At 46.8% G+C, this 25,475-nt stretch overlaps 1 protein-coding gene across 2 annotated transcripts; it reads right to left on the bottom strand.

The window, feature by feature from the left end:
* Positions 1-199: 199 nt before the first annotated feature.
* itprid1 (ITPR interacting domain containing 1) lies at positions 200-23,058 on the bottom strand. 2 transcript variants are annotated; one of them, XM_029255064.1, is made up of 16 exons: positions 22,883-23,058; positions 19,852-20,054; positions 18,111-18,159; positions 17,740-17,777; positions 15,945-15,998; positions 14,557-14,608; positions 13,111-13,188; positions 12,674-12,876; positions 10,592-11,169; positions 9,566-9,635; positions 7,632-7,744; positions 5,685-6,770; positions 2,631-2,758; positions 1,493-1,604; positions 1,114-1,395; positions 200-903 (listed from the first exon to the last, which is right to left on the bottom strand). In XM_029255064.1, the coding sequence occupies exons 1-16, from the start codon at positions 22,960-22,962 to the stop codon at positions 856-858; spliced, it is 3,174 nt and encodes a 1,057-aa protein (XP_029110897.1). In that variant the 5' UTR covers positions 22,963-23,058; the 3' UTR covers positions 200-855. The 2 variants fall into 2 exon arrangements, with proteins under 2 accessions (XP_029110897.1, XP_029110898.1); XM_029255065.1 differs by lacking the exons at positions 200-903; positions 1,114-1,395; positions 1,493-1,604; positions 2,631-2,758 and adding an exon at positions 4,391-5,558.
* Positions 23,059-25,475: the final 2,417 nt, after the last annotated feature.

The following is a 25,475-nucleotide window of genomic DNA, read 5'->3' as shown; positions in this document are numbered from 1 at the left end:
TCCATAACGTTCCTGCAGCGTTGTTTTCTCCGTGGGCTTTAACTGGAGCGAGAAGAACCACACACTTCCTTGTTTGGTCAATAAAGACCGACCGCAGACAAAAATATCCTCCCCTTCACAGCTGCAGTGACTTTTCATGTTCAGACAAACAAAAAATTACATTTGCTCAACAAAGTTTAAAACAAACATGATTTGGCAGGTCAAGACTTTATTGGGCTTCTGGTAGTAGGGCTCCGCTGGACCTCTCAGGGTGCCAGACTGTGAGCAGTTGTCATATTGCCATATGCCCCAGAGCAAAATAATAATAATAATAATAATAATAATAATAGTGACATTTACATTCATGCACAGCATTTGACAAACTGAGCAAAAAAGCTTATTACTAAAAAGTCGAGTCCAACTATTGTACCATGAATCACTGCGAGTAACACAACTTTACATGGAAGTGGTGCCTCCAAAGTCACTATCAATTAAAGTGTCTATGAGGCAATCAAATTATAATTTAAGTTTGTTAAATTATCATAATATAGATGTACACCTTAGCAAAGCATTTTACCTTGGTGGCTTCAGAAAATATACAAGTGTGTAAAAATAATGTGCATTATATTACAAGTAGGTATTTCCTGAAAAAGTTTGAGGTCATAAATAAAAATACATTCATAAAAGTGACCCCCCCACAACAGCAGGTGAAAGTCTCCTGTAACTAACAGAAAAAAGAAAGAACAGAAACGCATGTTGGCACACACTGCAGCCCGACTCAGTCTGATGCGTCCAAACACACAATGGGGACCAGCAGTTGAACCTGGGGTCTGGGCTGGCTTGTCCTCTTGGGACCTTCCTCCCACCCAGCATTCCTCACTTCAGAGGGTCTCTGGGGAACGAGTGCTGGAGCGGTTCCCTCAGCTGAAAAAGAAATAGGATAGAGCCCAGGTCACGGCAAGGCAGGGGGATCAAACCCAGCATACCTGTTATTTCTCCCCATATAGGCAGCAGGTGGTGCTGTGCTTAAGGAAAGGCTGAAATACCAGCGAGGGAACAGTGATGGGAACCCATGACACAGTGCAAAATGACACGGACGAATGAGGCATCGTGACATTTGACTCTGATCCTTACACTTTGGAGGAACACCACAAAGTCCAGTTTGCTCTGCTTCTCTCCGAGGATCCGGTCGGCTTTGGGTCGCTGTCCGTGGAACAGAAACTCCCTGCTTCCCTGTGGTGGCCAAGGCAGCAGAGAACACTGCGTCGCCACTGTCCTGGTCTTCACAGCACGGGCGGGACTCAGCATGGAGATGGTGCTCAGGCTGGGGGCAGGGCTCCAGACTTGGGGTTCGAGGGGGCGGAGCCTCAGCTGGCTGCACAGGTATGACTGCTCATCCAGGAGTCGGTGCATCTTCTGCAGAACAACACAAAGCCATTAACATTAACCAGTAGCATCGTGTGCAAACAGTAGCGGTCACTATGACCACAGAGGTGAAATGCGGTGCTGGTACCGATTTGAATCCCTGGTCGTAGTGGTGCGCAAGTTCAGCGAGCTGCAACTCCAGCTCCGTCGCCTCCTTCCTCACTGTCGACCTCAACTCCTGGACGAGCCGGACCTCCGCCCTGGGGTAGAGAGTGGGTGCGGCACAGTGCTCAGCATCAGGGTGGGTGTGTGTGTGTGTGTGTGTGTGTGTGTGTGTGTGTGTGTGTGTGTGTGTGTGTGTGTGTGTGTGTTTCTCCCTTTCCCACATTTCTGCAGACATAAATGTTCACCACCCCTCCAACATATACTACTTGAATAGAGAAGCTCTGGTTTTGCATCCCTGTACTGAAGCTACAGCACAACTCTTATTATTATTTTATTAACACTATTAACATATCAGAATTTATTATGAATTGATTAATTGCTAGTTAAAATTGAATTTGGACCTGTCACTGCGCTAAGACTAAATGACATGTGTGCATGACACATGGAAACAGCAACACACCCCAAGATACTACTTGCTGACACACACGCTTTCCAGCCACGTTGTTTGCATGCGCATCAGTGTCACCGTGGACACCGGGATGCGCCCGCACACCGTCCCTTATGTGGGAGTTCATGAAGAAAGCAGAGAGACAGAAGAATAGGCTGCACAAAGCAGAGCGGTTAGGGAACTGTACTGACGACTGCCGGGTTGACCAAAGGTTAAAGGCTCATGCCCCAGACAGCGCTATGCTACTCAAAACAAGGCCTGAAACGCTTCAGTTAAGACGTCCGGATGGACCTTCCATTAAGGGACTGAGCTAAACAGCAGGGAAAAGAGTGTGGAGTCCACTGAGACCTGGTGTCGGACGACCTCCTGTGGGTGGAGTCAACGCGGATATAGCAGTGGTTGATCTCCGTTTGTGGAGCCCATTGGGATACGGTGTTGCTCGACCCTTAATGAGTGGATTTAATGAGATACGGTGTTGAATGACCCGCCGAGGTGGGTGGAGTCCGTTAGATTCCCTTGGGGTATAGTGTTGGTCGATCCCTGGTGGGTGGAGTCTACTTGAAACATATATGATATAGCATATATATACAAAGAGAATTCTTACAATTCCCATAATTCCTATAATACAGAGCTTTTTGAAGTGAATGTCTGTTTGTCTGCGCTGGATCCCCACCTTTCCTCCTCGGTGAGCTCTCTGTAGAGCGAGGCCTGCTCTTCACCCAGGCGCTGCTCGAGATCCACCAGCACGGTACGGAACACGCGTGTGCATCGCATCATCCCGTCCAGCTCGTCCACGGAGTACTGCGGGGGGGGGGGAGGACAGAGGGGGATCATACACCTGGATCACCACTTTGTGGGTCTATCCTCAGAACAGACCTGGTGGCGGCCCTCAGAGGTCATCCAGGGTTAGGGTTAGTGTGAACTCCCTGGCTGACATTCACCTGGAACGCTAAAGAAAGGAGCCTGTCGTCGCAGCCCGGAGGACACAGAACAAACAGAGCAAAACGCCAGCATACCATAACAGTGGGATCGTCTGCAGGCGTTTATCAGTCTAGCGATATGCATCGCAGAAACAAAAAAAGATTAATTATAAACAGTATTCCCAGAGAGAACACCCAGTCCCCCCATAGATCCTGGTCACTCCCTACACCACAGCAAGAGCACTGTGCTCCTTCAACTCTGGTCGCTTGCTGGTCCTACAGTACATACTAGAGGGTCCAGAATCAAAAGTCCATCACTTTTGTCCCCAGTGTGGTGAAATGAGCTCCCTGGGTCCCTCAGAGCTGCTGAATCCCTCCCGCATTCAAGAAGGGTCTCAAACCCAAATCCACTTCTCTCCTGATTCCCTGAGAGCTCCATAAATGAGTCCAACAAGCCTTACTGGAAGAGCTGGAATACCACAGTACAAATTGTGTTTGACCTGCCTAAGGGCTCCTATGTATCTCCCCTCCTCGCCTCTCTTCAATGGCTTCTTGTAGCTGCCTGTATCAAGTTCAACACTGGATATGTCCCACAGGACAGCCAAAGGATCTTCCCAACATCGAAAGCTGCAAGTCTGCCTTTCCCGTGTTTGGGTCTCAATGTGGTGGAATGAGCTCCCTCTGTCCCTCAGAGCTCCTGAATTCCTCCCAGCTCTCAAGTCTCAAACTTTAAGAGCCATTTTTTGCCCTGATCTTCTGACAACTACATAATTGATTTCAGCACCATTTGCTATGATTATCTATGTTTTTCCTATCTGAATGTCACTTCCATAGGAACTACTTAAGGGATGTGAACCAGCAACATGGTGCTATCAGAAACAAGCTCTGCGCTAACAACCCAGTGTCTGTGCCTAAAGCTCTTCATCTGCTGTTGATGCACTTCTGTATATGTTGTTGCGTATGTACATTTATTAACAATAGTCCAAATTTGTTCCAGCTGCCATGTGAAAAGGGGCTTTTGTTGTACACCATAAATCTATTAATGGATGAACATGTCAAATATTTTAAACACACACACTCTGAACTACTTGTCCTAAACAAGGTTGCAGGGAGCCAGAGCCTAACCTGGCAACTCAGGGCATCAGGCTGGAACAAGAAGGAGCACACCCAGGACAGGATGCCACTCTGTCGCAAGGCACCCCAAGCGGGACTTGAACCCCAGACCTACCGGAAAGCAGGACCCAGTCCAACCCACTGCACCACCACACCCCCCCATATTTTAAACACACACACACACACATTTTCAGAACCGCTTGTCCCATACAGGGTCACGGGGAACCGGAGCCTACCCGGTAACACAGGGCGTAAGGCCAGAGGGGGAGGGAACACACCTGGGAGGGGACACACCCAGGACGGGACGCCAGTCCGTCACAAGGCACCCCAAGCGGGACTCGAACCCCAGACCTACCAGAAAGCAGGACTGTGGTTCAACCCACTGCACCACCACACCCCCCCATATTTTAAACATTTTCTCACAAAAGCAAATAAGGTTTTGGACATGAACTGAATGAGACTTTTGGCTGAGATGAAGGAGCACGTGACACTTTGTTCTCGTTCCCCTTCACGGCGCTTGGGCTGTAAACACCGCAGAAAACCCTCACGGACGTTGCCAAATCCTACTGTTATGTTGTCAGATATGAAGGAGACGTATCGTCTGGGTAAAGTCGTCCAGTTTGACCCAGGTTTGACCACTCTTTCTGTTAATAAACCACTTTAGCTGCCGAAGGACCCGTCTGACTGACTTGGCACATCTGTGAGATGATGTTTGACCTTGTCATCATGTCCTCTGTGAATTTTTATTTGAAATAACAATTCTTCTGTCTGCAAGTCTAATAATACAAAGACAGCTTTAACCTCTAGGAGACAAGTATGAATGTCGCCCTGAAAATCGAATGCCGTCATCTTCCAGAAATGGGCTCTTGGTTCACGAGAACTCGAGGTTACACGTGGTTTGATCTAATGCTTTAATTTCTTTGTATTTATAAGGAGCGGATTCAAATTTTGTACCAGGCGGAGCTACTAGTTCAACCTGTCATAATCTCGATACTCACGCCCCTGTTTGGACTGTGCAGACCATGTCCACTTGTTCACTGAGTGTGATCTCATTTTCAATGTTTCCACTGATTTCTTTTGTCTGTTTTTGTTAAGTAAATAAACATTGAGTACCTTATGCATGTATGTTTTGGTCACAAGCATTTCTTGAGTGTATCGTATGGAGCGGCTACAAAAGAGCCAAAGGGGTGCAGGTGGAGCGTTATACAATATAATAAAGTTTTGTCTAGGAACACTGCCTTGTTATGTTGCATTATGATAACGAACATTAACTACTAGAGTAATTGTGTCAACTTTTGTGGGATTTGGTCATATTTTAGCATAAATGGGTGTCAGTTTTGAGGCTCAGGCACACATACAATTTTTTGATCCTTATAATTAATTGTAACGCTTTTGCTTTTTGAGGATTGACCTTGTTGGATGAATTTGCCAGGGTTTTCCAGCAACCAATAACCTTGCAGGACACTGTACATGGGTACCGGACCAAAATTTACCAGAAATGACACTGGAAGCACGAGTGATGGGAGTGAGGGTATCGTACTTTGGAGACATCACGAGAGGGCTGGATTCTGTTGAAAAGACGGTGATGGTTGGAGAACTGGGAGGAAAAAGAAGAAGAGGACCCGAACCCAGAGGGAGGGACTCAATCGCAGTGAAAATGGACACATCCTTTTTCAGCTGGAACTGAGACTCACCGGGAAGGTGGCGAACCTGTCCTTGTCCTGCTCTGGTATTTCCACACTGGGTCGCTTATCCCTGGAGCAAAGACCCCAACGGCTGCACCGGCGGTGGAGCGCCTGCGGGGGGCAGCAGCTGCAACGGTGGTGGCAGCGACAGCAGCAGCTGCCCTTATCCTCCTCGGCATCCTCCTCCCAGTGTTCATCACCTGTCTCCTCCTCTTCATCCTCATGTGCCAGCCCAGTGTCCAGTGACGTTGACCTCGTACGGAAGCTTCCTTTGCTGCCCGGGCCATCATGCCAGGACCGCTGCTGCGGGAGGGTGACCGTGGCAGTTGGGATGGTCTTCCCCTCAAAGTCTGTGGAGTGTGGCCGCTCGTGGTCTGACCATGCCCTCCTGCAGAGAGACCCTTTCCTGGACTGCGTGGTAGGCGGAGTCCACCTTCCACTGATCTTGTGGGACACAAATGTCAGGCTGGAGGGCATCTGGACTGAGACGGACCGGGTGCCCAGCCAATCTGGTTTGCCCCTACTGCTCCCCATTGTACTTGTATCTGTCCCTCTACATGTGGGGGAGGGGTCTGCAACTACTACTTTCGAGTCTGACAAGCTGCGGGCAAAGGTAGTTTCCCGTGGCCCTTGTTCCATCTCTTCAATTGGACCTGCTGCTAGTTTGGAGTCAGGAGGCCCCTCCCACTGAGCCTCGATGGGCGGGACCTCCTCGCAGACCTGCTGTGGCAGTCCTCTTCTGGTACTGTCCTCCACTAAGAAGGCTGTCTCCTCAACGAGCTTGGCTTCAGGTTCCACCTCAGTGAAGCTGTGACTCCTGGTGTCACGGTCCATCCCATCCTCAGCGGAAGCCGTCAAGTGCGTCCCCTGTAGACAGGTGTCCTCCTGGGGGCTCAGGTCTGCATCGGCGCCCCTAGATGGTACCCCAGGGTTTGTAGACGTTTCCGACTCCTGCTGTGTCCCAGTGCTGCTGGGGGTATCTGAGACCTCCGACTCGACAACTCTCGGAAACCGGGAAGCGGGGGATGGGAGATCCAAGCTGTTCTTCACAGTGTCTTGGCTGTCCGTGGTGTCCTCCGACATGGCGTACAGGGCCTGGCAGGAAACACCAGGACATGTTTGAAGCACCGTGGCCTCGTGCAGAAGACACAACAGGAAGTCACGAGGATGTCTGCAGGTGAAATGTTGTTTGCCCTCAGGCTTCAGACAGGAACAGCTCTGGATACAGACTGTTGCCTTATGCTTACAGTTTCTCATATACCTTCATCACATTGTAGTTCGAATGGTTTATATACAGTCATTATACTGCCATAACTCTTTATATATCATTCTTATACAGCAAAATTTCCTCAGGTACCATCATTTTATAGATATATTTCCTCATTTACTATGGTAACAGAGTTCCTCATAAACCATTGTCATAACCTTATAATTCCCAATATACCATATCAGCATATAGTTACAGTTCCTTATAATCCACCATCATGTAGTTGTAATTCCTGTTATATCATAATGATAGATTTACAATTTCTCATATACCTCAATTATGGGTGTAATAACTGCTCTTATTTTATTATTATATAGGTGTGATTCTTAATATACACACACACACACACACACACACACATTTTCTGAACCGCTTGTCCCACATGGGGTCGCGGGGAACCGGAGCCTACCCGGCAACACAGGGCGTAAGGCCGGTGGGAGAGGGGACACACCCAGGACGGGATGCCAGTCTGTCGCAAGACGACCCAAGCGGGACTCGAACCCCAGACCCACTGGAGAGCAGGACCCAGTCCAACCCACTGCGCCACCGCGCCCTCGTTCTTAATATATCATCATCATATAGTTACAATTTTTCATACATGAGCATCATTCCTCATATTCCATCACTATACAGTTATACCATCAAAAGTATCAAGACAGAATTAGTCTGCTGCCCTTCTAGGGCTTTACCTTCATGAGTTCAGGTGCTGCAGAGCCCATCTGGCGCAGGGGAGGTACCACTGGTTCCTCCAGGAAGCCACTGCTATCAGACTGGCAGCTGTTTGTTCTCACCACGCCTGACTCTGCAACAGCCACCGTGGGGCGCAGTGGTTAAGGGCGGCATGCAATTAGCTGTGTGGCAGCGTGCGGTTAGGCGGTAAAGGCAAGATGCGGTTAGTTTTGGGTTCAAAAGGTCATGCAGTGTTCAAGGCAGCATGCAATTGGTTTTAGGGTCAGTAGGGGGCTCAGTGGTTAAGCCACATGACAGCAAGAGTTAAGAGCTTTGCAAAAATATACAAATAAAGTTTGAAACCACAAAACACCTCCCTTGACAACCACTGCTAAGCAACTAAACAGAGCATCACGCATCAGTGGGAACCATAAATGATGACGCGCCGTCTGAAGTACTACCTCGCCCACGTTATTTACTGTGCCAATGACACTGTGACCACAGCCTGACTTGTCACTGAGGGCCGTGACACGTGGCAAAGAGACCATTTGCATGCTCACTGTCCAGCCAGACAGGTTGGTAACACAACTCTGGTAAAATGAGGATTCAGGGCACAGGAAAACACCAAACTCTGTGTTTGTGTGGAACCGTTAAAGTTTCGTGGACTACTCTTCAGCTCATTAGAACTGTGGAGCTGTTAAAGATTATTATTATTATTATTATTATTATTATTATTATTATTATTATTTAAATTGTTTTAACAAATAAGATATATTAAAAAGACATTTCTAATATAATAATAATAATAATAATAATAATAATATGGTTTATTTTAAAGATCACTAGTTATTATTGTCTTTTATTTCTGCCATGTGTTATTCCACAGATACTTTAACACGTTCTAAGTTTCATTGTGAATTTTTTGTAAAACACACAGCATCAATTAACTTCAGGCTCTCAAGAGGCAAAGCATATTCTTACTACATTTTTACTGAGGCCACTAAAGAGCCCAAGCGCCCATCTCAAACACTTTGCAATCCCACAGTTCAACCCCCAGACCTGTTGCTATGGAGTCACAAAGGCAGGACCATAACTGATAGATATGTGACATCACGTATGCAAATATCATATTCGACATTGTTAAGGAGCCTCGAGGCCCGGCCTCACCATTAGGGGGCGCCGCACTGCAGAAATTTCCCCACTAGGGCCTTCATCACAAGCACACATACGGTACGTACAGACACGAAAGCAGTTGTTTCCAACCAGCACATGCCGACATGTATCATTTAAACTGCAGAGGGTTACAGCAGTAGCTCACGACACCTATAAATGATCGCCAAGGACAGATGAGATGAAGATGCTGCGAAAAGGACGGGCTGAGGCCATGCCGCTCTGCGCGGCTCGAACCCGGCGGCAACCCGCCCTCCACGGCAGCACGAGGTGAACAGGGGGAGGCCCCATGCCGGCGCAGCCGCTTGCGATACGACGGAAACAGGCAGCCATCCCCAAAGCAGCGCTAATGCCGTGGTGATGAGTTCTGCTCCTAACAGGCTCTTCTCTGGTTGGAATGAGCTGTATGAAGAAAAGAGTCGTTTCAAAGCCCACGGAGCTGAACGCTTTGGAGCTGGAGGGCACAGCAGCGCTAGGATTACATTCCTCACGTTCTGTTTCCATTTCACTTCACGTCAGTAACTCGTACAGCCCGTTATAAACACTCATTGCGTACTTGGCTATAGTTTGCGTCAGAGATCTGAACCTACAATCATCCGGTAAGGGCTGCTCTTTTTTTTTTTACCTTAAATATCCCGGTATGGAGAAGGTTTGCAACAGCACTCATTACCCTCCCTGCAGCACTTCTGGCCTACTGGGGCTTTTCCTGGGGCTCAAAGGTCCAACGTCATGCCCCTGTGGGGACGGCCATTCTTTGAGACAGGGAGAAGGGATATGGCTGTACCTCCATTGCCACCGCCGTCCGCAGGTCCAGACACGCTCCCCGCGACACTGCCCTCATCAAAGCTTTGGATCTGCAGGGGTGGAAAAGTGAAACTGTTGAGAACGAAAACCTCAGCGTGGCGGGATGTGAACTAAGAAGAAGCCGCAATGCCAGGAATAGATTCTGTCCGCATTCGTGCTGAGACAATGGGCCTGCGGGTCAACCTCACTGCTTTCGCTTCAGCTTTCGACCCATTTCACACTGCTGGGATTCAGAGGGGCCTTAAGCGCCTTCAGCAAAGGCCTGAAAGCACTGTCACTCAACCCCTTGGCGGGACCCGAACCTGATACCTTCCGTTTTCCAAGAAGCTCTTCAACCGCTGCTGTCCCAGGCAGGGCGAACACAACTTGTTTACCCACCGAGCTGACAAACAATAAGGAGTGCCCAAACAAAACAGGAAGGTGGGAACGCCTTAATTCAACTAAATTCCACAGAATTTACAGCGTGTGTCTGGTGGTCCGGAGTGTTACACTGCAAATAAAGGTGAATTGTTTCCATGGCAACCAAAGCAGAGATAATAAAGCTTAAAACAGCCAGATGAAGACGAACACAGTACATGTTTATGGGATGAACTGTGCAGGAATGAGAGCTGAAAGGGATGCGTGGAGACAAACATATTTTTATGTTCTGTGATTTCAAATCAGTATTAATTTTAATTTAGAAATTTTAATTTATTATCGCTATATACAAAACTTATAGAACCTAAGCAGGAAACAAATGTAAAGACATCTGAGTCATTAAGCTCATTGTGACTTACTGCTACAGATGAGTTTGGGTTTCCCAATTCAATTCAACGCATATGTCCTTAGAAACAACAATAAGCATTTTTTCTGTGTAAAATCTGTATATTTACAATAAAAATGGTGCAATTTAAAAGTAAAATCTGCTGTGTCCGGCTTGTATATGGACATATACCATGTACATGGAGTGCCCATCCAGAGCATTCGTGCATAAGGTTTGTGTTGTGTGTGGAAGCAGAACACTTACTTCTTCCAGCTCAAAGGACTCAGGTTCGTGTTTCTCCCCAGGGTCCCTCTTCCTGGACATAACGATGGCAGTGGCACAGCGAGCCTCCATCTCCAAGCTAGTCCTCAGTTGGGGTCCCTGCTCCTCTACCAGCGGGGAGAGGATGCTGCCCTCGGGGAGGCGGAATTGGCGTGCACGCTTGAGTAGAGGGCGGGGCTCCGGGCGGGGCTCCAGGCGAAGCTCTGGGCAGGACTCTGTCTGGATCTCTGGTCGGGCCTCCAGCTGGCACTCTGGGCGGGGATCGTTTCGCAGCTCTGTGCAGAGATCTCGTCCAGGTTCTCGGCTGAGTTCTGGGTAGAGTTCGGGGCGGGGCTTGAGGCAGGGTCCTGCTTGGGGCTCGGAGCGAGGTTCTTGCACGCTGGCCATCTGGCTGAGGGTCTTTCTGGAGGCACGGCGGAGCAGCATGCCCAGCCTCTTCCTCCTCTCGCGGGCCTCGGCAGAAGGCTGGTCGGAGGACGGCGGACCGGCAGGCTGCGGCGCCACCAGCGACGAGAAGGCCGTGGTCACCTGCTGCAGCACCTCCAGCTGACGGAAGCGATCTGAGGGTTCGAAGGAGGCAGAAGCAGACCGATAGAGGCTTTGGTCGCACTTCGATGGCAGCCCCACCCTCCCAGGGGAAGGAAAGATGACTTGCTTTGTTTGGGCGTCCTGGCAGACAGTTTGCTTCTATGTCCCAACACTGATAGCCTATCGCATTTCCCAGCGAGAGGCCCTTTTCATTTGCATGCACACACTGCGCTCGTCATAAAGCAGAGATAGAGAAAGAGGAAGAGAACGTTCCAGAAACACAGCACCCTCAGCGGGGACCTGGAAGCAGGCTTTGCACCCTGAATTCGGACTGGAATGCGATTTTAAACCTTTCTACGTGATCCCTGAGTTCGCAGCCTACAGTCATAGTCCAGTTGCAGTCAGCTGGGGCCCGATGTCTTGCCGTAACTGCCCCGGTCCACTGAGTCAAGTCTCCCTTCTATAACTGGAACCGTTTGAGTTATACAGTTGGGAAATGGCTAAATGTACTTATTTGCTATAAATGTATTAACTAAGAAATATCATAAGGTGTCCCCAATATCTCGATCTCTCCATTGTATTAAACTATAACTGTATCGGACTCAGAGGGGGTGCGGTGGCGCAGTGGGTTGGACCACAGTCTTCCTCTCCGGTGGGTCTGGGGTTCGAATCCCGCTTGGGGTGCCTTGCGACGGACTGGCGTCCCGTCCTGGGTGTGTCCCCTCCCCCTCTGGCCTTACGCCCTGTGTTACCGGGTTGGCTCCGGTTCCCCGTGACCCCGTATGGGACAAGCGGTTCTGAAAATGTGTGTGTGTGTGTGTGTGTGTATCGGACTCACTACTTGTGTGTGTTTTCTCGGACTCCTTGCTCTGTGTCATTATAGCATTAACATAGTAATATTTGCATTTTATTTTTAACTTTTATTTAGTTATTGTTATTGCCACAGCAGGGCCCTCAGAAGCACATCCACGGACCCTTGGTTTAGAACCCACCGTTTAAGACAATTTGGATTTCCACTGTTTTTGCAGCTTGCAGCTGTGATACAGCAGGTGCTGTGGTAGCCAGCGCTGGTGCTGTGTGATGAGAGGACTCAGGTTCGAATCCCTGTTCCTGCTATAATACCCTTGACCAAGAGACTCACCCAAAACTAGTAGAGTAAAAAATTACCCTGCTGCATAAATTAGCAAATAATTTTTTTTTTAAAAAAAGCAACTTTGTAAGCTACTTAAGAGAAGCTGTCCGCAAAACGACTGTTAAAAACATATTATATTTGCTACACAGGAATGTGAGCAGCAGGCACTTCAGTGCTTATAGCTGCTGATCTTTTACTCAAAGGACCCAGGTTGGAATCCAGTCTTCTACTGCAGTACCTTTCAGTAAGGCACTTACCCTGAGCTGATACAGTAAATATTACCCTGCTGCATAAATGGGTATTTCGCTCTAAATAGATAACACTGTAAGTTACTTTGGAGAAAAGCATCAGTTGAATGAATAAACAGGAACATGAAAGAAGGTGTCCGATATCAGGCTACGTACTGCTCAGGTCGGGGTTCTCCACATCGATGCGGTTCTTCTGCGCCTCCAAGAACACCTGGATGTTGATGCCCCTTGCCTGGGAGGGGTGGTTGATGAAGCGGGACGGGATCTTGACCGCGATGTCTGGTTCATCGCAGCCGAAGCCCAGGTCCAGCAGCAGTTCCTCGGGGTCATCGTGCCAGAGGTTTAGCACATCCATCACGCTGCAACGCATGAACAAGGCCAGTGAGTGGCGTGGTGGCAAAAGTGGGCTTTAAATGAGAGTTCCACTCAAGTACCTGCTTCTATTTCTAATGAATATTCGCAGTGCAAATGGACAAAGCGTAAGATGTATTTTAAAAAAAGTTGTACTGCATTACGCTGCCTTTCTAAACAAATAATAACAATCCACTAATGTCTGGGAGGACAACTGGACAACGTCGGACAGGAAGCGGAACCTGAGTGTCGAAGAGAGGGCAGACACCGCCGATGTGAGGCTGCTGCACCGTTGGAAGGCCTGGTTCACACCCGAGCACCTGCACAAGGACACTAGCTGTTTAGAGGCCCTCGCTCGTTTATATCACGGAGGACCGGCTTCTACACACTTCATTTAACCCAAACAGCAGCAGGATGTAGGGCCCCATTGAACCGGACACGCTAAAAACATGGGTTCGGCAGTGCAAGAAACAGGCCAAGAACAAATATTTGTCAAGGAACTGGGCTTGAAGACAGAAATTTTGGAGGTTTAAACCCAAGACAGTTAAGCGAACGTACTGCTTTACTCTAGCGAGCTATTTCAGCTGACTCGTTCAAAGACTGAGTGTATAATTAACAAGAATTTATGAAAAATTACTTTACATAAAATAATCTAAATCAAGAAAATTATGCTGGTTTGAGCCAAGCATCTAAAGGAACCAAATTTGCGAGCATGGATTTCCTGATTTCAAACGCTAGTGGAAATTTCGTTGAATCCTTTAAAGGGGTTCTCAGTATACACGGTGAATTAGCTGCGCAGAGAACGTAAGTCGCGTAAACAGTTTTGGTCAGAGATGCACTAAACAAAACAAAGCTTAAGGGCCAAAAAAAATTATTTCCAGCAGAGGGTTTTGGTAGAACTCAGTCATTAACGATTCAGAATGCATTTACACTTTATTATTAAACTGATCCTTTTCTTCAGAGAAACTGGCAATGTTTTACCCATCTATACAGATGGGTAGTTTTACTGGAGGAATTCAGGGCAAGTACCTTGATTGAGAGAACTGAGGCCGCAGGTGAGATTGAAACCTGCAAACTTTAAATTCGAAGGCAGCTAAACTAACTACTACACTTCTAGCTGCTCGACTAACAGGGTGTTTTTTAACTGGTATTAACTTGCAATTAATGGGACATTAACAAAGTACTATAGGAAGTTAACAGGAAGGTTAAAAAGAAACAAGTAGCTAATGGGATATTAACAATTACAATGGCCCTCTGTGATAGAGTATATCGGCACTAGAAAATGCTTCTAAACATTACTGCACATCCTCTGTTCTTTTCAGTTCCCTTTGGTCACCTTCATGGGAAAGTAAGTGACCGCAGTTGCCCCGGTCCACCAAGGGGGAGGTGATAGCACTCGTGGCAGAGCGTACTTCCCATTTGCAAGTCAAATACAAGCTCCAGTCACCATGCAGAACCACAAGCTCAACATTTTTGCAAGTCATGGAGGTAAGAAGTATAGCTCGGAAACAGAGGGAGACCACACCGCGCTTGTTTTGTCAAGCTCGGATTAAGTAACACTGAGCAGTGTTAATGTCAGCATGTTCGACACAGAGAACAAGTCACTTTTCGTGTGCAGTTTGAGTGGAGAAGTGTGGGACCACATGGGTGGCAGTGTCTGATAGAAGGGACAAAAGCGTAACCCTTACCGCAGAAATTCCTGAACACTCCCGAGGTTCGTTTGCTTGCCATAGAGTGCCGCTAGGGGAGGAAAAGAAAAGGAGAATTAGCAGCACGTTCAAAATAACGGCAGAGTCCCCTTCTTCGCTGTTCTGTGACGTGTTGCTCCAAAGAGCCGAGATCTCGCAGAAAGTCTGGAGAGTCCCGGCTTATAGGGGCAGCTGGCGTCTCGGCCACTCTTCTTCGCCAGACTGCCTTTGCTCACGCTTCTCAGGTCTCGGCTTGACTTTATCTTCTGTCGACTCCTTTGGTACGGCTTCAGAGAGCAGCCAGAGAGCTTTCCTCTCCTTCCTCTTCTGTTTTTTCTTCTGCACTTAGCAAAGGCACTTCCCTCTCCAGCGAAGCTGTGATCCGTTGCCTCGGAAATCAAATGTTGGATTTGGGTGCTGCAGTCCCACTCAGGAATGGGGGTAGTCACTGAGTGAGTCTCTTTGCCATTGGAGTGGTCATACATTGAGTCCTAGAGTAATCTTCACCTTCAAACTCAGAGAGGAGAGAGGAAGCAATAGAGCCAGAAAGATCTAGAAAGTGAAGCAAGACAAGAGGTAAAGAGAACCAAAGCTGAAGAAGAGCTGATCTCAGCAGGTCAGAACCATTTTCCAAAGCCCATAGCTCGGTCCATAGGTTCTGAAGCTTATGGGTCAATCCCACACCACATAGAAAGTGATGCAACCTGGGAAGTCCAGATTTTTCGCAAGTGCCACATCGCATCCAAAGCTAAGGTTTGCAATCACAGCACGACATCGCAGTTACGGCACTGCAGCGAGTCCTTCTCGTCTTCGCAGCGACCCTGGACAGCCTTTCCAGACAGCCCGAAGTGCCCCCATGTGACGCATCGCCCAGGAAGCTACTGCTCCTCTGTTTACTCTCCCTCTCTCTCCCTCTTGCTCGCTCTGCCGCTGCCGTCTCCTGTATCTCTTTCGCTTTTCTTCTTTTTAAGGCTGGGTCTCAGTATGTGGTAGGTATGTTCTCCTAGCCGGAGACGTAGAAGCACGTATGATGACACATACATGCACACACACACTGCGAGCTTCACCAGGCGAAAAAGCTGCTGTACATCACACACCCCGACGGTGTTTGCTCAAAGCCGCAGTTTTGTTTTCCAACTTGTCTGCTTCTGACTTAGCTCCTGTCCTTTGCCTCCTTATCATGTGCCACCCCACGAACCTTCAAACATGCTCTCACCTTTTGTATGACGTCCCTCTACCCAAAAGAGGATGGACAGACCCTGAGGTCTTCATTTCTAGTCCCAACAAGACAACCCTTCCTGGGACATGTGACTTGAACGGCAGCCTGGAGCTATTTATCTTTCCAAGAGGTTAATTGGCAGAAAACACAAGACATAGGCTATATTTACCTTCCACTCCCAAAGCCAGGTCATCCTCGCTGCTGGCATGTCTCCTGAGCGGGGCTGCAACACCAAGATCATTCAAATAAATTTAAAAAATATTCTCATTCGTTCTAACATCGTTCACCTGGAGGGACAGTGGAGATGCAAGGCGAGACGGAACCAGCGTGTAACAAAGGGCAGAGCACCTGGATATCCTGCATTGACAGACCCCCTCATCCTTACCTTAGGAGTAGCACCCTAAGACACTTTCCTGACAGCCTCGACGTTCTTTCTTCACGCGTTCCTTTGATTCTAGTGGCCTTTTTATGGTATATTATAAGATCAAACAATCAGTTGAGCTCAGTGGCGATCCCTGCGCTCATCACACGCAGTGACCAGCCGGGGTTGTGCCGATCTCTGACTTTCTGCAGCAGCGCTTTGCATGATATTTGTATCCATCGACCTTCGAGGCCTGCAGTGCTTTGAAGCGGTGAAGGAGGAAACCACAGGGTGGCGTTCGCAAACGAGAATACACATCTTCTCTGCTTCTCAGGGAGGAGGCCTTCCCCTCTTTGGGAATTGTGAACTGGGCCCATAACCCTTACCCAGTTTCCACTGTTCTGATCTATGATGTTTCAGCTACATAGCGCAGTTTTTGGAGTGAGAGTAACTCAGTTCAAATAACACCTCCTGCTTAATCAAGGTACTTACCCTAAACTGAAAGAGTAAAAATTGCCTAGCTATATAAAATCAGTATCTTAGTGTACAAACCTAACATTGTAAGTCAGCTTAATGAGTGAATAAAATAACAACAGCGATCCCGCTAGGGCACGCTGAGTCACTTTCAATCTATTCAAATAGTGTTAGTTTATTACCACGATGCATTGTGTCTCCGGTGGTTTCCACTGTACCCCAGCTCTGCACTGCTTTACTCTGGTAACTGCTAGGAGAGTGAGTTTCCTCACCTGTATGTAAATTAGGCACTAATAACAATGTGTTCTCAAATACATAGGTGGCTATAGTGGATCAACTTTCTGATTTCTGGCCTGTTAAAGGTCATTGTTTTGTGTTGCATTTACATTCATTCATTCAAATGATCTTTTCCAAAGCAATGCCCAATGAACACTATGCAGTGTTATCAACCCACACCAGTGAATCACTCATCCATACACCGGTGGAACACACTGTTGGTCTGTCACTCACATTACAGTTGATTTAGAGTAACCAGAACAGTATGTCTTTGACTCTGGGAAGGCTCTGGGAGGAAACCAGAGCACCCCCAGGAAACAGATGCAAACTCCACACAGAATGAGCAGGGATCAAACTCATTTCTTCTTGCACCATCTAGGCACTGTGAGACAGCAACACTAACCTGCCTTTACATGCATTAACATACCTGGTGGTGCAGTGTACACAGGTACTTCTTAAAAGTAAATACCATTCAGGTGTGCATTACTGCTCAATGTGCAAATATAAAGGTCCCAAGGAAGGAAAAGAAGCTAAAGAAGAAGTGTTGGGAACTACTGGTACAGAATTTAATAACCCAGCCTACATACATACCGGATAATTCGGTTTAAAATCAGAGTAATTCTGCTTCCCCGTAATATATTATCATTATTAGTCATTATTTATCTCACACCTTTATCCAAGGAAACTTACAGTGCTAGGTGTGTACATCAAGCTGCTCACAATCATTTACACATTTGTGTAGCTGGGTAATTTTAACTACATGCAAATAAGAAGAAGAAACAAGACAAGGAGCAAAGTGAGAGAAATAAAGCACGAGGTCCAGGTGGGTGGGAGAGACACCTGTCAGTTTCACCTGCAGTTTCCAATGAGAGCTCCACCAGGGCATCATCTCTGCAAGGAGACATCACACTCGGTTAGAGTAAAACAAATGTAATTTTGACAGACCCTGAAATGTGCAAGCGGGTTCGAGGGGATACAGGGTAAACTATGCCAAAGGGGACTTCAGCAGGCCTCCAGGGCATAAATGCTCAGTGGTGTCTGCCAAAGTCCTGGTGGGGTGGAGGGGCAAGCAAGACACCTGAGAAACCCCTGCATGATGTGGATGTTAAGTGTACCTAATGCAGGCCCAGTGTGATCAGTCAGTAATGGTTGTTTTGCGGAACAACGGCGGCAACGACAGCAATGAACTCCCCACCCCACCCCGGAGCGGCAGATCATACTGACCCACAGCCTGAGATGAGCCACTGCCGAACACTGTCCTGCCTTAGGTACCCTGTGAGAGACAGAGAATTCTGATTCAGGGGTAAAGAAAAAAGATCACACTGCGCCCCCCTGCTGTGACCCCTGGCTCCGCCCAAAGGGGTCCCAATCTGCAGTCCATCTGTCAGCGTTGTTTAACATTCCCTGTGCGTTCCCACCCCCTCGAGTCACTGACAGAGACAGATCCCCACATGCACTTAAGCAGAAATGACAGCAAACAGACATAGAGACTTGACACGAGCGTGTCCTTGACCGGACGGGAACCGTCGACTGCCTTGTCCTAGAAAAGACCGCGCGCTTTCCTCTGAGTGTTCTAACAATTCGGGCCAAAATGTGACGGCTGTCCTGGCAGTGTGCCCAGCACATGAGGGGAGCCCATATCCTGCCCGACAGCCAGTTTAACCCCTGCTGATGTGTTCTGCCCAGATCATAACTCTCCCCAGTTCCTCTTCACGTAAAATCTCTTCTGAGAATTTTCTAGAACATCCTTCAGTTAAAATGGCGAGATCTTTTTTTTTCCCTCTCTAACAGCCAGAGAAAAGATGGACTGAATACAAAATGCACACAATTGTAAGCAAAGCTCGGAAGGGCAGGAGCAGCTGTGCAGGACTCATTTAGGGATTACTGGTGTAAACCAGACACCTGGGGGCTTTCATACCAGGGGAGATTGTGCTAAAGATAAACTATAACTGTTCTTCAGAGGCTGGGACTCAAATCCTCCTGTTTAGACCCACATTGCCCATGTGGCTGTGCTCCAAACCCAACAGCAGAACAATCAGAGAGCCAAAAGGTCTGCGTGAACCCCTCTGGAACCCGGAAACAACCGAGAACCTACGGTAGCATTTACTCACTGACTGCGGAGACGTCTATCGTGCAGGTTCGAATGAGCCCCGGGGCGTCACACTGACTGCTATTGCACAGAACTGCAATGGAATGTAACCGCAGGGGTTTGAGGGCATCCCCAAGGTGGTGATGACAATGCATACAAGACTCTCTGGCTGTTCCTGCAGGGATGAAGATGCACCTGCTGTTCTACTGTATTCAAAGCTGAAATGAATAATCAAATTACTGTGCTGTGCACACATGTGACCAGGTGACCCGAACCCTCGTGGTTTCAGCGGGTAATCGGATAATAGAACGCCATCAGCATTTTTACTCTGCATGAAGCTGGTCTTGTGTGAAACGTACACTTGAGAGTAAGTTTGAATCTTAAGCTTCGGTCAACTTAGCCACAATGTGCTAAAATAAAAGCACTCTGCCTGAGAGATCTGTTCTACTCCCCAGAGCACTAGACCAAACTAACTACCTTCTCCAGAGATGTACGGACAGAAAATCTTCCAGAACAGCAAGCCTCGAAGACCAGGATGGTGACCCCCGACCACAGGATGACTTTCCCATACTAAAATATACGTTTATTCATTAACCTTACTTCTTTTTCCAAAGGAGCTTAAATTTTCTGGCTTGTACATTAAATCCTTTTTATATTTACATTTATTCATTTCGTTCATGCTTTTTTCCAAAGTGACTTAAAAATGTTAAGTTAGTTACAATTATTTACCCATTTATCGAGCTGGGTCATTTTTGCCGCATCAACTCAGGGTAAGTACATTAATCAAGGGATCTACAGCAGGAGCAGGGTTTTGATCTCGGGACCTTGATTGCAAAGTAATGGTTCCAGCCGTGTGGTTACCTGCTGCGAACTTACCGGCTCCGGTGATGGGTTCTGAGTGTTCGCCCACCTTGGACCACTTGACCTTAGATGCACGAAGCTTGGCTCGCTTGGTTGCACACGAGCTGTTGGCCATTTCCTCCGCTTCCCAAGGTTCTCGACCTACGTCCCGTGTCCGAGCGTGCGGTGCTCCCAAAGTGTTCGACCCGGAGCTCACGCTCCTCTCAGCAGGGAGTGGGCTGCAGTCGAGAAAGGAGGGACAGTAACACAGAAAGAGGAACCAAGTTGCGTTGTTACTGTCCTCAGCCCGTCATGCAACGGAAGAGCATCACTTCCCTTTGGGTGAGGGGGGGGGCATATAGTTTCCTGTTGCGGTGTCCGCCGGCCGCCTCAAGGCTCAAACCTGAGCCCTCAAACCACCGCTGAAGTGCCGGAATGATGAAAACATGGAACGAGACACTGTCCCGGGTCAGGATGCAAGTGTGGGACCAAACTGTGCCAAGTCCCAAGAGAAGCAAAGCAAAGATAAAGTAAAATACAACAAAAATGCTCCTAGCTTCCCTCAATTTTAGTTTATTTTTATACAGCATCCTAACACTTTGCTCCAGAGATCTAACAGGATTACACATAAATGAGGAAGAGCAGTGAAAGATGTACGGCCTTATAGACAGAAGGCAAAAGAAGAAGGGAAATGAAAACTCCCACGACCGGCGGATTGAGAAATAAAACCCCTGTGGGTCCTGGATGTGTCACTTTCTGACACATGGCGAACTTTCTTTAATTGGTTTCATGCACAGCACAGGGTCAAAGCAGCATAGACAGACAGAACACTGGGAAAAAGCAAATATGTCCACATACATGGACACATGGTGAACTTAGTGTGGTTTCAGCGTTCTGCTGTTCAACAAGTTACATGGAAATAAAGCCATGAGAACAATTCTTCTCTCGTTCTTAGATCATAACCCAGAGTGCTCATTACCTATGTCATCTTAATATAGAGATAAATTCAAATTCCCAATCTAACACAGAAAAGTCATAGCACCATTAAGAACTATATGTATATATATATATATAATATTACATAGTATATATACACATCTACATATGTAGATCATTGTCTGTATTCTGCCCATCCTTAATCCTCATGTTACAAGATTAGAGTTTGCTTACACATTTCCATTTAAATACACACACACTCTCTGAAACTGCTTATTCCAAGCAGGGTTACAGCAAACCAGACCCTAACCCAGCAACACAGGGCACAAGGGTGGAGGGGATGCCAGTCTATCACAAAGCACCCCAAGCAGGACTCAAACCCCAGACCCACCAGAGAACAGGACCCAGCCCAGCCCACTGCACCCCCCTCCATTTAAACACAGACACATGCACACACACTGGAACCACTTGTCCCAAGCAGGGGGTCACAGCAAGCTGGAGCCTAACATGGCAACACAGGGTACAAGGCTGAGGGGGGGGAGGGGATGCACCTAGGACAGGATGCCAGTCCATCACAAGGCACCCCAAGCAGGACTCAAACCTCAGACCCACCAGAGAACAGGACCCAGGCAAGCCCACTGCACCACCACACCCTCCTCCATTTAAACACGCACGCACGCGCGCACAGTCTGAAACCACTTGTCCCAGGGAGCCAGAGCCTAACCAGGCAACACCAGGTGCAAAGCTGGAGGGTGAGGGGACACAGCCAGGACAGGATGCCAGTCCGTCACAAGGCAGTGAGACTTGAACCCCAGACCCACCAGACAGCAGGACCCACTCAAATCCACTGCGCCACCACACCCCCTCCATTTAAATATGGGACAAGCGGTTCTGAAAATGTGTGTGTGTGTGTGTATTTTTGTATTGCTTTTTTCCCTTGTTTATCTAAAATTCCTCCCTATTGCAGAGGGAAAGTGGCCTGCATTTCCCTGCCTAGTCATTAGTGGGCAGTAAAGAGCACACAAACAGAATGGGGGGGGACCGACTGTCTTCGTTCAATTCCTGTCCAGTGTTTACAGCTCATGCGCCAGTGTGTATAAATATATCTTTGGTCTATCCTTAGTCTGTTCTGGGGCCATTCTCAATCACTTCTTCCCATCCTTTTTTCCCCCTCAGCATTTGCTTGCAAGCGTGTTTTCATATGGTCACAATCAGCTCAGGCTTGACTTTCCCAGTATAACACAATATAGTCACAGTATCATGAAAGACATTGCACTGGTTCCTCACGTTATAATCATAAGTTGTGAATTTTCTAATGTACAATTTCTGTTATTTGTTCATTTTTACTGAGTTTCTTCCCTTATTATCTCAAATTTCTACCCATTGAAAAGAGGCTCTCATTTTCTTTCCTAGTTATTATTAAAGAGCATGAAAATCCTCAGTCTATTCTTGGTCCTAGAATAATCTACAGTAATATTCCTGTGGGTTAAATTTAACCATTTGCAAGTATGTGATGTACATAAAATAACTAAACATTCAAATGACTGCATAGTTTTTGTAAATCCTCTTGTTTAGATAAACATATGCAGTATAAGTCCGCACAAAGAAAACTTACTCAGAAAAACATACTAATCATTAAGAGTCAGAACATGGAGGCAAAGAAGTCTTGACAGACTGTAACATGTGGTCTGTAATCGGTTTCTCGAGAAGCAGCGCTTTCTGATTAGATCAGACGAGGTCTCACAATTGCATGTTTCAGCTCTTTGCCGTTCGATAAACTGCGGTTAGACTTCAGCCGCCTTCCTGGAAGTCACATGCTACGGACTGATAACAATATATGTTAGGACTGCTGCTGTTCAGTCTTAAGGTCCACGGTTCAAACCCCTGTTCTACTGCAGTACCTTTAATAAGGCTACTTGCCTTGAATTCATAATAGTGAGAGTACTGCGGTATATTAATGGGTATATCACTGTAAAATTATCTAACATGGCAAGTTACTTTGGAGAAAGGTGTCACCTAAAGGTAAACAAGAGTAATAATAATAATAATAATAATGTTGTGACAAAGCACGAGTTGTGTGATAAAAAAAAGACCCCTCCTGAGCACCACACGATGAACGCACATCTCTCACCTGTTCCTCAGCAGATCCATGATGAGGCCACACACGCAAGGACAAGTTCCAGAATTTCCTCCAGTGAGCCAACAGTCCATTTCCAAAAGTCCAATTTAAGGACCAAGTCCACTGCAGTGCCATTGCACCCGGATGTTGGTCTCACCATGTAGAGCGAGCAACACGTCCCTGCGGTAACTTTTCCATGAAGACTGATCTGTCCACCTCTCTTATTTGTGAACTTCCTTTTTTATAGGAAGATAAATAAAGAACACAGCCAACTAATTTGGTTCCACGTACAAAGGCTGCAAAATATGCAAATGTCACCCTGCACGTCTATTCCTAGAAAACAGATTCATGATGAATTCAGTGCTGGTTGTTCATTTATAACATAATAGACATACATTTCAGAAAAGTGCCTTATGCATTTATATGTTGAAGTATCCTGTTAGGGTGGGGTCCAAACTATCTGTATCACAGAAAATGCTCTCATATAAACACACATATATATATATTTTCTGAACCCCTTGCCCCACATGGGGTCATGGAGCCTTACCTGGCAACTCAGGGCATAAGGCTGGAAGGGACACACCCAGGACAGGATGCCAGTCCATCACAAGGCACCCCAAGTGGGACTCAAACCCCAGACCCCCCTGAGAGCAGGACCCAGTCCAACCCACTGTGCCACCGCACCCCCTTTACTCATATATAGTGAAGCAGTATTACGTAGAACAAACATTTGTATACATGAAATAATGCAAAATATACTGGGTAATATCTACAGTGCTGCTTAAAAGTATGTGAAGGCCTTGTGTCCCTTAATTTTATCACAGAATGGTTGTTTGATGAGAAGCAGTCTTTTGTATGTGTCATGCCCACGCCACCGGAGGAACGAAGCACACCTGGGGCTCGGCAAGGATGGAGGCATAAAAGGTGACGGCAGGACCACAACTGACGTGGAACCCTCCTTACCTCCTTACCTGAGTTTGTTTCCCATGTTCTTGACCATTGCCTGATACTCGACCTCGCTTTCTGGATTTCCCCTGAAACAGCGATTGCACATCGAAGACCTCCGCCTATTAGTGACCACGATTTTCGGATCCTCCATAATAAAAGTCTTTTCGCCCTGCAATTGGGTCCGTCTTCTCATTCCGGGAACTGAACATGGCAGCGTGTGATATAACAGGTCTGTAATGACATATAATGCTTTAGAGGAAATCATGTGTGTAGTAGAAACACGCAAGTAGTGCAGATGTAAAAATAAGCGAAGCCCAAGTGTCATTGGTTGAACCAGGTATGTAAGCAGAATCAGGTGTGTAAATCATAATTATTTAACCATTTTATGTTAATTATAATATTTTGTACAAGAATAATGACCATCCCTATAGGGGTCACATACTTTCAAGCAGCACTGTACTTGAATGTATTGATATAGTATGTACATTAAAAGCTATAATGAAAATATATTACCCAAAAAATTAATTCCCCAATATATTTCACAAAAGGTATTTATGCTGGACATAAAAGTGACAAAAATTTTAAAAACTAATAAAAGTAAGATTTTTCCAGCTTTATAAATAGGTAAATTACTGCATGTAACTTAACATTGTGAGTCAATTTGCAGAAAAATTAAAAAATTAAATAACCATAATTACAGTCATATGAGGATCCTCCATCACAAATACATATCATGCAGGTGAAATGGCAAATTCTCATTTAGTACCCAATGACATGGCATCTCCTTTAGGGTAACTGCCGTTACACCTTTAACCCCAGCTGAAAATTAATAAAGGAGAATTTACAGTCACAAAGAAGGGCATTTGGTTGTCTGTGTTTGGTTGTACAATCCTATCACACCCACACACGTAAAGCAGATCTGTCAGTCTGTACTGTGAGGTCAGGGTGTGAGACAGTGCAGTAATCCTCGTCTGCACTTGTTCAGCATCAACATGAATATGAGTCCTGCAGCTTTGTGCGTTACACAGCAGGTGTCAGTGGAACATTATGGTACCCATAATCCATCTACAAACCCATATCTACCACACAAAGTCAAGGTGAGTTCCCTCTGTGAGGTCCACCTGGGGGCAGCTTTTACACCCATAAGCCCACAATAATCTTGACCCCATTAAATCATTACCACATCAAACAGCAGAAATTTTTTGTTACGAATGCAGTAACTAAGACATAATCTTTTCAGAACACTGTAAAACGTGTGTATTGTGTTGAATTATGTGTAATAATCTTATACCTGCAAAGTCGCTTCTGTCACCATCTTTTTATCCCCTGACACACGCATTTGTTGTTTAGCTTTCCTTCCCCCGCTTCACTCTTTAACACCTTTGTTTGTCGAGGTCGTTGCAGTTAGATTCAGATCTGCGCTGAGCACACACTGAAATAATGTTCATAAAACCGCACGCAGACACGTGCACTGATGAGCGTGTGAAATATGTCGAGTGTGTCGCATTTGTACAGATGTACATGTGTTGCTTACCCCAGAGGGTCGTGTCTCTGGGAATTGTGCGCCGCTCTGCTTTCACCAGCACTTTATTATAGACGGCGATTATATTGTTTTCTTACACCCCGAAGATCAGTCACAGAGGTTTAAATCAATTCC

This window comes from Scleropages formosus, chromosome 9 (genome assembly GCF_900964775.1).
Source record: "Scleropages formosus chromosome 9, fSclFor1.1, whole genome shotgun sequence".
NCBI lineage: Eukaryota > Metazoa > Chordata > Actinopteri > Osteoglossiformes > Osteoglossidae > Scleropages > Scleropages formosus.
The sequence above is the reverse complement of the archived record's forward strand: the minus strand, read 5'-3'. Positions and strand labels throughout refer to the sequence as shown.